Genomic DNA, 12,864 nt, shown 5'->3' with positions numbered 1-12,864 from the left:
TAATCATTATCACTGCACTTCATTCTTTGCAACAAATACTCCAAGCCAATAGGAAATGTGAGTTATATTTAGAATCCCAATTAGAACATGCTAACCACTTTTCTTTCAACAATTTTCTGGGTTTAGTACAGTCATTTGCTTTACTTATACTGTTTTATGAGTCCTTTCTTACCAAACTAAGTGTATGACAACTGTAAAATACTTTAAATGACAAGGCTTTTCCAAGGTATATTTGAAAATGGCGGTATGAAAAGAATATTCATTTGTTTTGTCTAGAAAGAAGCAAACTGAATGCAGAGGTTTCTCAATGGGTAAAAGCTCAACTTTCTTCTTCCCACCACTGCCACATACAATTTCCCAAACACCTCACTTTCAAGTTTGTTCTCCATGGCTTCATTTTAAGGAATGAAAATCAGAGAGCAAACAATTGAGCTCAAGTATATCTGGGGTTAAAAATGCAAGAAAATATCAACATGCAAGCAGTGGTCCAAATACTCAAGATTCATGTTAATGAATCTAATTATTGTATATGAGATTTTCATTGATGAGCAGGGCTTTGGGCATACCAAATTATCACACAAATCACTGCCTTCTGAGACTCTGGATACTTTTACAGTTTAATTCGCAAACAGAATTTTTATAACAAATTATTTTTAACCAAATCATATCTTGAAAACTGTTTATATAGAAAACCCAGGGAAAAAGTGAACTGTTCATTGTGGAAGGCCTTAAATTACATTATTACAGTAGAAAATACAGGAGGTAGAAGATAACTGAAAAGACTAATGCAACATTAGATTCAAATCTATAGCTCCTGTAGCTACTTAAAACATGGTTTTAGAAACTAAATCCAACATTTCCAGTAACCATAGAAACAGTTAAAATAAAATTTGCCATGAAAGCCCTTATATCATGCTTGATATAGGGAGGTAGGAAGATGTAAGAACCAGGACACATGAGACATGACATTTTATCTACAATTCCTGTTTGCTTTACTGAGGGTGTAGTTTCAAATTCAGTCACCTTCTTCAGCTTCAGACTCAGATTCTAGAAAAGGGGAAAAGTGCAGTCAAGCATTACATGGTATCAGAAAGCAAAACTTGTGTTTATAACTTTATTTAAGGAATTTTATTAATAATGCTCTACTCATATGAGGGGAATATTAAATGCATTCATTTGTAAACCTCAAAATTCATAAATATTAACTATTCTCAAAATTTTCTAATTTCCTAAGAATGATAGTATTATGGCCAAGCCATCAAAATACCTGGTCTAGTTTTCCTCACCTACTTTAAAGTAGTAAGTTTTTGCAGGTCTGTCATAAATGAACAAAAATCTGTACTCATGTACAAAATGGTACCTGAATGAAAGAAGGCAACATGTATGGACATACTCTTGGCCACATTAAAATAAGTTCTCAGGCTTTACCAAAAAAAAAAAAAAAACCTGCTCAAATGAAAAGACTTACCTTCTTCAGCATTTTTGAGCCACTCTACAAACTTTTTCATTTGCTCAAGGAAGACACTTTTCCCCTTGGCAACATGTGCATCTTTATACCACTTCAGAATGGGTTCTTCACTCAGAACTTCAGCTATAAAGAGAGCAACCTTTACATTTGTGGAGTTTTCATACAGTACTTCTCTAACTAAGGCAGAGTTAGAAACCCCCTAAGGCAGCGGTCCTCAACCTTTCTGGCACCAGGGACCGGTTTCGTGGAAGACAGATTTTTCCATGGGGGGTGGGGGTGGGAGATATGGCTCAGGTGGTCACGCGAGCGACGGGGGTGGCAGATGAAGCTTCACTCGCTCGCCCGCTGCTCACCTCCTGCTGTGCGGCCCAGCTCCTGATGGGCCGCAGACCGGTAGCGGCCCGCGGCTCGGGGTTTGGGGACCCCCTGCCCTAAGGTGCAAACGCCTTCATGGCAAAAAAAATCTCACTGAAAAGCAAATATTTTGGTTGCTTACAAAATAAATCTGTATTCAGAACTCTCTTAACTGGTTCCTTCAATGAATTAAAATTTAAAGTAGAAAAGATGAAATGAGAACACTACATTAAGAAACTTTTTATCAACTTGTGGCCAATGTATGAACCTACAAACAGGAAATCAACCTTATTAAACCAGTGATTCTTTCAACTGAAGGCAGTTTTATCCCTTGGGGACATCGGACAATGTTTAGACATTCTGGTTGTTACTCTGGGGAGAGGTGCTACTGGCAACTATTGGGCTGATGCCAGGGATGCTGTTAAACACTCTACAGTGCCTAGGACAGTCACCTACAAAATAGTTATCTGGCCCAAAATAGTAGTACCAAGGTTGAGAAATCCTGTGATAAATGATCAGGCATATTTGATAGATAATTCTTTATTATTATTATTTTTTAGGTGTGAAAATGGTACTGTGAGTTTTAAAAGTCCATGTGTTTTATAGATAAAATTAAAAGTTAATTACTAACTTTTCCAGAATTAAATGAAGATTTCTAAGATTTATTTCTAAACAATCTGAGTGGAGGAAGTGGAGGTATAGATACTTTAAAGAAACCTAACCACAAGTTGATAATCACTGAAGCACAGGGTACTTGGAGTTCATTACCCTATCCTTCAAAAAACAAAACAAAACAAAACCTGGGGATGCAGGGATGCAGGTAGACCTCTAAGTTTAAAATATGGGAACCAACAAAATCATCTGTCTGGGGAAGAGGACTGGGGGAATATAGGAGGCAAAGTTTGAGGCCTCATCAAGAAGGCTTTAGATTTTAACTTGTTAATAAGCTTTAGAGATGTTTTAAAGATAATGCACTCAAAAGTAACTAATTAAATCAGAGACAACTCAGTCCTGTGATTAGAGTAAAATACTTTAGGGTGCTGACGTTCAGAGAACTACTCATTAGGATTATTTTGAGTTTCCTAGGATATTTGTCAAATGTATTCACAAAATTCAAAATTTAAATTACCTTTATAAAAAAGCACCACTATTTTCTGGAAGGCTTTCATGAAATGAATGTTGTCATAGCAATACTCCTGAATCTTCAGTAACAGAGTCAGCTCAGACTGACCTTGAGTTGTAAAGGCAGCAAGTAGAGGGCTGTATTGCTTTTAAAGGGAAGGGAGAAAAGATTTAGTCATTTAGTACAATGGCCATCTATTATAAATTCCTAAGACATAACTCATCTTTTATAATCACTGTGAATTATATTCTGTTTAGTGGAAGTTAAAAAAAAAGAGTAAAGCAGAAAAATTAAGCATTTAAATCAAAAAAGCAATACTACATCAAGGATTCCAGATAATTGTGAATACAATGTTAATATTTTAAAGGGAAAAAAAGAATCCTCCTATTTTCCAATATTCTCTCAAAAGCAAAGACCAAATTACAGGTTCAATCTACTTTTAAACATGTATTTGTTTTTAACCTGTGAGCCAAAGAAAGCCCAAATCAGACTTTTTAAAAGGTTATCATCAATAGTTAATATGTTATTTGTCTACTTACTGGTGGTTTATCCCCAGGAAGCACAGGATGTGATAAGTCCTTTTAGAATAGTACACTGACAGTTCACTTACCCCCACTTACAAGAATAATGTTTTACCAAGGCACAGTTCTAATACCTTCAAGTGCTTGATGGCTTGCTCTGCTACAAGCTCCTCTTTTTTGTTCCATTCCACAGTGCTCATTACACTGGACCATATTATTCCAATGACAACTGGTTCTGGGATGTTGTTTTTTTTCATCTCCTCCTTGACATACAAAATTATCTGCAAAAGAATCCAAGTTTAGTACAGAAATAAGTTTGATATGTAGATACTACACACATGAAACTTAGGCCTTTCACAAAGCATAAACACCTTTCCATGCCACTAGCAATGACCAGGAGACCATATATAATCATAGAACTTTTAGAACAAGAAGGTATGGACTTCTAGTTCAAACCCTGTATTACACATAGGCAAACTACCTAGGAAAAGACCAAGATGGAAACAGAAGGTCTGTCTATTGGCTTGCACCTTACAAAAATCGCCAAGTGTTATGATTTCTGGGTACCCATAAGGCAATGAATATGAAAAAGATTGAGGCAAAGCCCCAGCATAACATTCTACAGCTATTATTAAAACTCACTGGTGAAATACTTTAAAGTTTCTGAAATGAGTAAAAATTTTCTTAGCCAGAAACTTGGCCATATAAAGATAGTTTAAATAAGAATATCTCACATCCTTAAATGGATCACCACGGGACATCTGTTCTTGAAGTTCTTTCTGGAGTTCCTTACGAGCTCCTATGGTTTGCTGATTCCGAACATACTCTGAAAGCTCTTTCAAGCCTGCCTCAGTAAAATACTTTGTGAAGTGTTCAACGCTTTGTTTATTGGCAGGAAAAAGTTCCTGAAAGGAGAATTTAATCTGGTTAAATGGTCTTCAAGTCAGACTAAGAAAAACACTTTTCCTCTTTTCACAGATTAAAAATGGGAAAGTTGCCTATTAAGCTTTCAAGACTGTGAAGAATGAAAAGTTACAAACCATCAGTCTGTTATCCATGCTCACTTTCCGAAGACTTGCAGCTACTGCATTGATATCTTTTTCATTTATCCATGATTTAAAGAGCTTTACAGCAAAAGCTGCTGAAACCCCTGTAGAAAAACAGAGCTTACTTAACAGAAGTACCTTCCTGGATTTCAATGACTATCTCCCATTTCCTCCCTCTGAGGTTCCACCACACAGGATTATTCACTTTATCCCCAAGCTTACCCATGAACTTTCCTCTGCCACTGCTTACCACTCTACTCCAATTTCTCTACTCTACCATTTGCTAGTTGGGTACTGTTAGTCAAGTTAAACTGTTTACTGATGTGTAAAATGAGAGTAACAATTCTTAACACTTCACAGGGTTGTTGTGAGAATAAAAATAAGGCATGTCAAATAACTCAGTACTCTAAGCAATAAAAAAAAAGTTAGCTTTTAAATTACTGTACAGAATAATTTAACTATGGAAATCACAAAAGGGAACTTATTTTCTTTTTCAGCTTGCCATTTTCCCCATTTTCTCTATTCAAGATGTTCCCAAGTTTCCCAGTTGGGATTAAGCTCTCTCTGGGTTTCCACAGCATTTCTATTTTTACTTTACAATCAATCACATTTTGTCTAGACCCTGGATATTTGCTGTATGTCTATAGACAGCTGTTAAGCCTAAATGCCAAAGGTATACAGTAAATAAGTAATGAGCTGAAATGAACCAATTAAATTTAAGGATACTAGTTAAAAAAACTAAGACTATCACACAAGTCAAATCTACAAAAACTATATCTTAACTTTCATATCAGTTCATCTCTCTGGCTCTTATCTACTCCACCCTCAGCCATCCTTTACTAAAGGTTGATTACCTTCTTTAACCAAATTCTCATTATAAAGGCTATTAAGAATGGATGCGTTAAGTGTTCCATTAGCCAGAAGAACACCAGTCAACATAGCCAGCTTGTTCCTCTCCGACTCTGAAAAACCCTTTAAGAACAGCAGCAGCTATAAAAGTAAATAGTTACCGGTTAAAAGAGCAAATGCATTATATAAATAGAAGCAGTAAAGCATATTATATTGGTTAAAATTGTGGGCTGTGGGGCCTAACCATCCAAGTTTATATCTTGGTTACAATACTCACTAGCTGAGTGACCTTGGGCAAGATACTTAACCTCTGTCTCAGTCTTCTCATATGTGAATGTGGATAATAAAACTTGTTTCACAGGGCTTTTGAGAATATTAAATGAGTTAATAATTAAGACAGTGTCTCATATTCATTAAATGATACTATTAACCTTACCAAATTTTCTGTGCACTTATATGTAGAATATCTAAGACTCAGTGAGCAAGTATGTTAAATTTCTCTTTGTCAATGTGTTTAGCTCTGATCTGCTACTCTGTCTTCTAAACAAACCCCACTTGGATTTTAACCCCTCTGCCACTTGTTTGGATATAGAGCTAAGAAACAGTGTACAGCAAATTACAAAATGATATACCCCCAAACTTCATTTCAAAGACAGCCTACCTAAATATCTAAAGTTATCTCAAATCCGTGGCAGAATTAGGATTTAACATTCCCTTCTTTGACCCCAACCTTTTGTTTTCCACAAAGCATATTGCTGCTCATACCTTTTTAACTTCATCTTCAAAACCCTTCTCCAGGTATTTGTAGCGCCTGATTAACTTGTTAAAAACCTGTAAGAATAGTAAAGGAACTGAATGATAACCTCATACATAAAAATGTCAGATTCCCAAAAGATCTAAGTCAGGGCAACTAAGACCTCTCCACAGTATCTCCAGAATAGCAAAGAAGTGAACCTTTCATCAGATGTTTAAACCAGCTAGGTAAGTCTGTCAATTCCCAAATCCTACAATATACCAATACTGTTAACACTTTAACCGCCACCCTGAAATAGATTTTATTGCCAAATATCAAAGCATGGACTAATTATTGCTCAAATACAAGTCATTTACCCATTTGTAGGATATTAACAGAATAGGATCATAAAATATAGTTCTACTTTCCTAATGACATAGACAACAATCCCTAGGTTAGATGCATTTTAATTCTTTGCTTACAGTAACACAAGCATAACTATGTATGCAACTTTCAAATGAGCTTCTGACTGGTAAAGAAGCTAATCTGCCTATAACTCATTCACCTTTAAAAAGCTATATGCAGAATAATTTAGTGATGAAAATCACGACAGGGAACTGATTTTCCTTTTTCAGCTTGAATTTTTTCCCTAAAAAATGGATTAATTTTAGAGGGACAAACAGGAAAAGGAGAGCTGATTCAATTTTTTTCTATTTTGTTTTCCTCAGCACATTTTTAAGTTCCTAAACCATCATACTGCACACCCAGAACACCGCTAAACCTTCAGCTCAGATTCCTTCAACCTGCTACCAGCAATCTCTTAAAAGCAGAATATTCCTTAAACATTAGTTAGGTGGATAACAGTTAACTGAAATAATTATGTTAAGTTTAATTTACCTGAGCAAATGCTTGCATGGTCTCTAGGTCTTCTTGTGCTGCGAACACACAGACATCTGTACGCATCATGTCATCTGCCAGTGTACCACCTGGGGCTAAGGTATATTTTACAAAAAATTTGCAATGATCTTCATTTAAAATTAGTAATTATTTCAATCTTACTTTCTTTTAAACTTTAACTTAACTTTTCATTTTTATGTTTCAGGTGTACATTATAGTTCAACATCTGTATATACTAGTCAATCTTATTTTCTGTAAGGAAATTATAAAATAAACTGATAAAAATTCTGAGATGATTTGAAAGCAAAGTCAATTTCTCAGTAGGAACATGGCTGGTTGGTTCAATACGTGTGAACAAAGTGAAAACAATTTACTGGAATAAATAAAATAACCCTCTTCAGCAACCCAATGAAACTCACTCACTGCATTAATTCAGCAGTGCCAAATCTGTCACTCAAGTGGAGATGTTCAGAGTTGGTTCTGACTTTCCATACAGAAAACCTTTCATAAACTTCCAAAGAGGCTGGGCTATAAAAACCTGCAAGTTAGAGACTTTATCTTTTAGATACATTTGTAAGTATTTATGGATAAAATGATGTCTAACGTACACTTTAAAATACAGGGACACCATTGTAAAGCAATTATACCCCAATAAAGATGTTAAAAAATAAAATAAAATACAGGGGAGGGGAGATGAAGTCGGTAAGATCGTTAAAAATTGCTGAAGTTGGACAGCAGATCCTTAGATTATTACACTATTCTCTCCAGGATATGTTTGAAAATCTTATTAAAAACGAACCTTTAAAAAGCAGCTTACTGATAGCAGTATTATGAATAGAAAATAGGTGTGTTTCCCATTTCTTACTACAAATGATACTACAGTAAAAGAGATACTCATCTGACTAGGCATTAGAACATATGAACATTTAAGTTCCCGTTCCACCACTGAGCAACTGTTTGATCGCATGCAAGCTACTGAAGCCTCTCTAAGCCTCCATCCTGCATGTATACAAATAAGAGTTCTGATTCTATCAGCTTGGCTGAGGTTCAATACACTGTTACTGTGAAAACGTTTTAGAATACTTTAAAGAGCCATGGAAATGAAATTACCAGTATCCTTTGAAAATATATAACTAAGTATAGCACATTCTATTAAGATAGTCTGAGCTTGTTGAGGGTGGAGGCAGGAGTAAATCAGCAGGGCTATGGGTAGAAATATAATGTGAGCACATAATGTAACTTTGAATCTTCTAGTAGCCATATTAAAAATAAAAGGTGAGGGGCTTCCCTGGTGGCGCAGTGGTTAAGAATCCGCCTGCCAATGCAGGGGACATAGGTTCAAGCCCTTGGCCGGGAAGATCCCACATGCCACGGACCAACTAAGCCCACGTGCCACAACTACTGAGCCTGCACTCTAGAGCCCGCAAGCCACAACTACTGAGCCCCTGAGTCACAACTACTGAAGCCCACGTGCCTAGAGCCCGTGCTCTGCAACGAGAAGCCACCGCAGTAAGAAGCCTGCAGACCACAACGAAGAGGAGCCCCTGCTCGCCGCAACTCTAGAGAAAGCCCGTGCACAGCAATGAAGACCCAATGCAGCCAAAAATAAATAAATAAGTTTAAAAAAAAAAGGTGAAATTATTTTGATATGCTTTAACCCAACACATCAAAAATATTGATTTTAACATTTCAGTATTCAAAATATTAGAGATATCTTACATTCTTTTTAGCATTGTCTTTAAAATCCAATGTGTATTTTACATTTTCAGTACCTCTGAATTTGTACTAGCCACATTCTAAGTGATTGATAACCACAAGTGGCTAGTGGCTAATACATAGAAGAGTGCAGGATTAGAGTCTTCAGGTACAGAGTTGTCCTGAATTGGTTCCAGGACCGTCGTGGATACCAGAATCTGCAGATGCTCAAGTCCCTTATATGAAAGGGCATAGTATTTACATATGACCATCACATATCCTTATGTATACTTTAAACAGTCTCTAGGTTACTTATAAAACAGAATACAATGTAAATGCTACATAGTTACTGGAGTATGGGAAATGCAAGTTTTGCTTTTTGGAACATTCTGGACAATCCCCCACCACCACACCAGGGAATATTTTTGATCCACAGTTGGCTGAATCCATCGATGTGGAACCCTTGGATACGAGCGTTAAATTTATAAAGTATTTGGTAAGACAAAACAAGAGATAGGGATTTCTTCATTAACTGAGAGTGTGCAAACACAAGTTGGAAAAATCACTGATGGAAGATACTGTTGGGACTTATATGTCAGACAAGTCTTCCCCAAATGTTATGGTTCTGTAATGGATTTCAAATATAAAGCTAGCCAGAGCAAGGCAATTGACAAATTTACTATAATTTGAGAAGAAAAAAAATGGGAAAATCCTAAGGGGGTAAAAAAAAAAAAAGCCACCCTGATTTGATAGGTTTGTCAAATAGTTTATGTTCTGGATTCTACATAATCCCCATATAACACACTTCCCACGAGACCCAGACACTTACCCAGCATTCCACCGGCCACCAGAATGTCAAAGAGTGTTTCTGCATATCGGCGGTAATCAAGTTTTGCTCCAGAAGCATCAAGAAACTTTGCTACTGCTTCCAAATCAGTACCAGTTTCAGTTAAGCCTTGAATAATGCAGTCTTGAAACTGAGTAGGGTCAAACCTCTCTTTTTCATCTGGGGGAAAACCCCAAAACATTCAGTTTTAAACCGCAACCTTATGAAGCTATAACTACTGAATAAGTTAACCACATTCATCACAATTTCATTTATTTCAATAGCTGGAAAAAACAAACACTACCTAGATTACCCAAGACCTGCAACACAAGCAAACACAACAGGAGACTAAACACATGTGCTTTGCAAGTTGCACCTCTACAAGTGCAAGGCAGGACTGCCTATCATAAGAAGTGTGGGGCTTCCCTGGTGGTGCAGTGGTTGGGAGTCCGCCTGCCGATGCAGGGGACGCGGGTTTGTGCAGTGGTCCGGGAGGATCCCACGTGCTGCGGAGCGGCTGGGCCCGTGAGCCATGGCTGCTGGGCCTGCGCGTCCGGAGCCTGTGCTCCGCAGTGGGAGAGGCCACAACAGTGAGAGGCCCAAGTACCACAAAAAAAAAAAAAAAAAAAAAAAAAAAAAAGTGTGTGCTTTTCTCCCACTATTTTTTCACACAAGTCTCCTAAGTGAGCTAAATGAGCTGGTGTGTTCCTACTGCCAGGTTATAATTTCCACCTGAAATGCTCTTCCATTGCCTCTGAGCTTTTCTGAAATTTAGGATATCTTCTATACCTCAGGTAAACTTCATTCCTGAATGAAAGGGAGCTCTTGATTTTCTTTAAAAGTGCCCATAACACTTTCTACTTAAAAAAAAAACAAAACACTCATTTAATACTTATTAAGGTAATCTTTAGAAAGTACATTTACTGAGTATCCAATACATGTCATGTAGCAGATATGAGTAAGGGCTCTGGATTCAAACTGCCTGATTTAAACTGAGATCACCGCTGAACTGTCTGAATTTGAGCAACTGGCCCCATTCTTCATGTTTGAATCTCCCTATGGTAAAATGCTGATTAAGAGTAGGACCTACCTCATAAAGTTGTTGTGAATATTAAATGACATAAATAAAATATAAAGCACTCTAAAAAGTGCCTTGGGTACATACCTAGCCTTTACTGTGCTGCTATCACACACTCCAGGGTAGGGTTTGATTTCCCTATCTAGGTTAGATGATATCTTAATTTCTACACAGCACTAGGGTGACCAACTCTTCGTTTGCCTAGGACTTTTCTTGTTTTTAAGCACTGAAAGGATCTGTGTTCTGGGAACTCTATTCAGTCCAGGCAAATTGGGATGGTTGTTCACCATACCCAGGACCCAATCATCAAGAACTAGGAGGCCATGAGTGATCGCAATCTGGAACTGGGGAAGTGACATCTCTTCCTGGCACTAACAACAATAATAAAACCACTTGATACTATATTTACACAAAGGCGGTATCAGTAATCCACATAACTTGAGGATACAGAGTTTTCCATTACTGCAGAATTGCTCTTCCCAACTTCTATGCCTCCTCTTGAGAAAATTTACTGGCTTAAATCTAAATGAATCTGCAAAGACTAGAATCCAATTACGCCTTGGTCTCCCTGCTGTAAGGGGGCAGGCTACAATCAAAAATCATAAAAGATTCTGTAATATATATTTCAAAGTGTCTGCCACTCAGGATAGAAAAACACAATTTATAACGAGTAGCCTATCCAGTTCTCTACTTCCTAAAAGTTTCCTGTAAAATAAGGTCAATATGTGCTTTTGAGCAACAACACTGAAAAGTGTAGGGGTAAAATATTAAACCCAATACAAAATATATCTGAGACCACATCTCATTTAACTGTGTGTCACTAGTGCACTGCCTTGCTACAGAATCCAATATTCATTGAAGTACCTGATAATACACAGAAGTAGTTAATATAATTCTCGTAGTTTTCTCACTAAGTTTGTGAGGGAATAGTTTCAAAAGACACTGCAATGTGAACTCTGTTCCATAATTAACTTCCATGGGTTAAAGTCTGATTTTTCTCCCACAAATGTTCACAAAGTTTGGGTGAAACTAGTAGTCACGTTAGGAGCTCTCCTTTTATAAATTAACCTTTTCCCTCAAGCAAGTTTCCTTAAATGAAATTTAGCGAGTGAAAATGCAGCCCATACTTGCTCTTTTTTAGAGGCACTTTATCTGCACAACAAAAACATCATTCACTAGCCTGCTTAGATACACATATGTTGATACCAAGTCTTAAAGGTAGTAGAAATATTAAGGGTATATCTGAAATGGCAGTCAACTAGAAATTCCAGTTCCTTTCGGTACTTTCTCTTTAGGTTTTAATGCTAAGCAATAGCTTGCCAGAGGAACCAAGACATAAAAGTTACTTTGGAGGTCTGAAGAGAGATATTATTAAAATATAAATATTTACCTCTTTTTCTGGTTTTAAAACGCTGGCCTGATAGCGTTGGCTTTTGCTGCTTTTGATTATTCATAAAAGACACCCTAGGGGAGGAAAAATAAGGCCTTAAAAATATCAGTGCCCCAACATCCATTTTAAAAACAAAGTATCAAACCCTGGCCTAGTCACATGTAAACCACATAGAACATACACTTCCAGCCTAGCAAGAGACCTGGGGCAGGCACACAGAATTACCTTTGCTTGAATTAAACTTAAGTTCAAAACCTGCATTTCTCCCTACACAAAACCCTTTAAAGATGAAATGTGAAGCACACTTTTAAATGACTTGTCAGCGCCACAACGACTAGTGGCAAATCACCCACCATAAACAGAGATTAGTCTCTTCCTCTTTAAATTCGCCTACATCTTCCACCACTCTGACCACCACAGTCAGGAGGTATCCCAAATATGCACGTCAATTTAAAGACGCTATCGGAAGGCGAATCGCTTCATCGAGGGGCCTGGTTATGAGGAGCACTACCCTCTCTGAAGTCGTGCCCGTGACCGCAGCGTGCGCTTGCACCACTCCAGCCTGAGAAAGGGGCTGAGAGCCGGCCTAGCCTCCTCCGCCCCATACCTTACAATACAAGCCGCCTCCCTGGGCACGTGTCTCCCCATCCAACCCTTCCCGTGCCTCCCGCCCAGGACCCCCTTGGTCACGGCGGGGAGCCGGAGGGGCTGCTCCTCGCCCTCAGCCCCCTCTCTACTGACCACGTTGTTGGCGGTGGCGGCCGCTGCAGCGAGCGGACCACAGGCGCCGAGGCGCTTCGCGGCTGGGGCCCAGCCGCCCCGTACATCCGCCCTCCCTCCCGGGAGAGCAGCGGCGGCGGAGGTGGCCGCAGTGGTAGTGGCGG

The 12,864-nt window shown here is 38.1% G+C and overlaps 1 protein-coding gene across 2 annotated transcripts in view; it reads right to left on the bottom strand.

Annotated features, from left to right (window-relative positions):
- Positions 1-951: 951 nt before the first annotated feature.
- The window catches only part of BZW1 (basic leucine zipper and W2 domains 1), a 12,471-nt gene continuing 558 nt past the window's right edge, over positions 952-12,864 (bottom strand). Inside the window, exons 1-12 of one of the 2 annotated variants that reach the window (XM_007469203.1) lie at positions 12,722-12,855; positions 11,981-12,054; positions 9,516-9,692; positions 6,992-7,086; positions 6,127-6,192; positions 5,367-5,502; positions 4,507-4,616; positions 4,201-4,371; positions 3,601-3,747; positions 2,952-3,090; positions 1,469-1,591; positions 952-1,047 (exon numbers count right to left, since the gene is read on the bottom strand). In XM_007469203.1, the coding sequence (XP_007469265.1) occupies positions 1,016-1,047; positions 1,469-1,591; positions 2,952-3,090; positions 3,601-3,747; positions 4,201-4,371; positions 4,507-4,616; positions 5,367-5,502; positions 6,127-6,192; positions 6,992-7,086; positions 9,516-9,692; positions 11,981-12,054; positions 12,722-12,807 (1,356 nt within the window). In that variant the 5' untranslated portion in view covers positions 12,808-12,855 and the 3' untranslated portion in view covers positions 952-1,015. Of the gene's footprint in view, positions 1,048-1,468; positions 1,592-2,951; positions 3,091-3,600; positions 3,748-4,200; positions 4,372-4,506; positions 4,617-5,366; positions 5,503-6,126; positions 6,193-6,991; positions 7,087-9,515; positions 9,693-11,980; positions 12,055-12,721; positions 12,856-12,864 lie in introns of those variants that run through there. The other variant, XM_007469204.1, reaches the window with a different exon arrangement.

The sequence above is a fragment of the Lipotes vexillifer genome, unplaced genomic scaffold (genome assembly GCF_000442215.2).
Source record: "Lipotes vexillifer unplaced genomic scaffold, Lipotes_vexillifer_v1.1 scaffold648, whole genome shotgun sequence".
Classification (NCBI taxonomy): Eukaryota; Metazoa; Chordata; class Mammalia; order Artiodactyla; family Lipotidae; genus Lipotes; species Lipotes vexillifer.
Note: the sequence above shows the minus strand (reverse complement) of the source record. Positions and strands in the feature narration are given on the sequence as shown.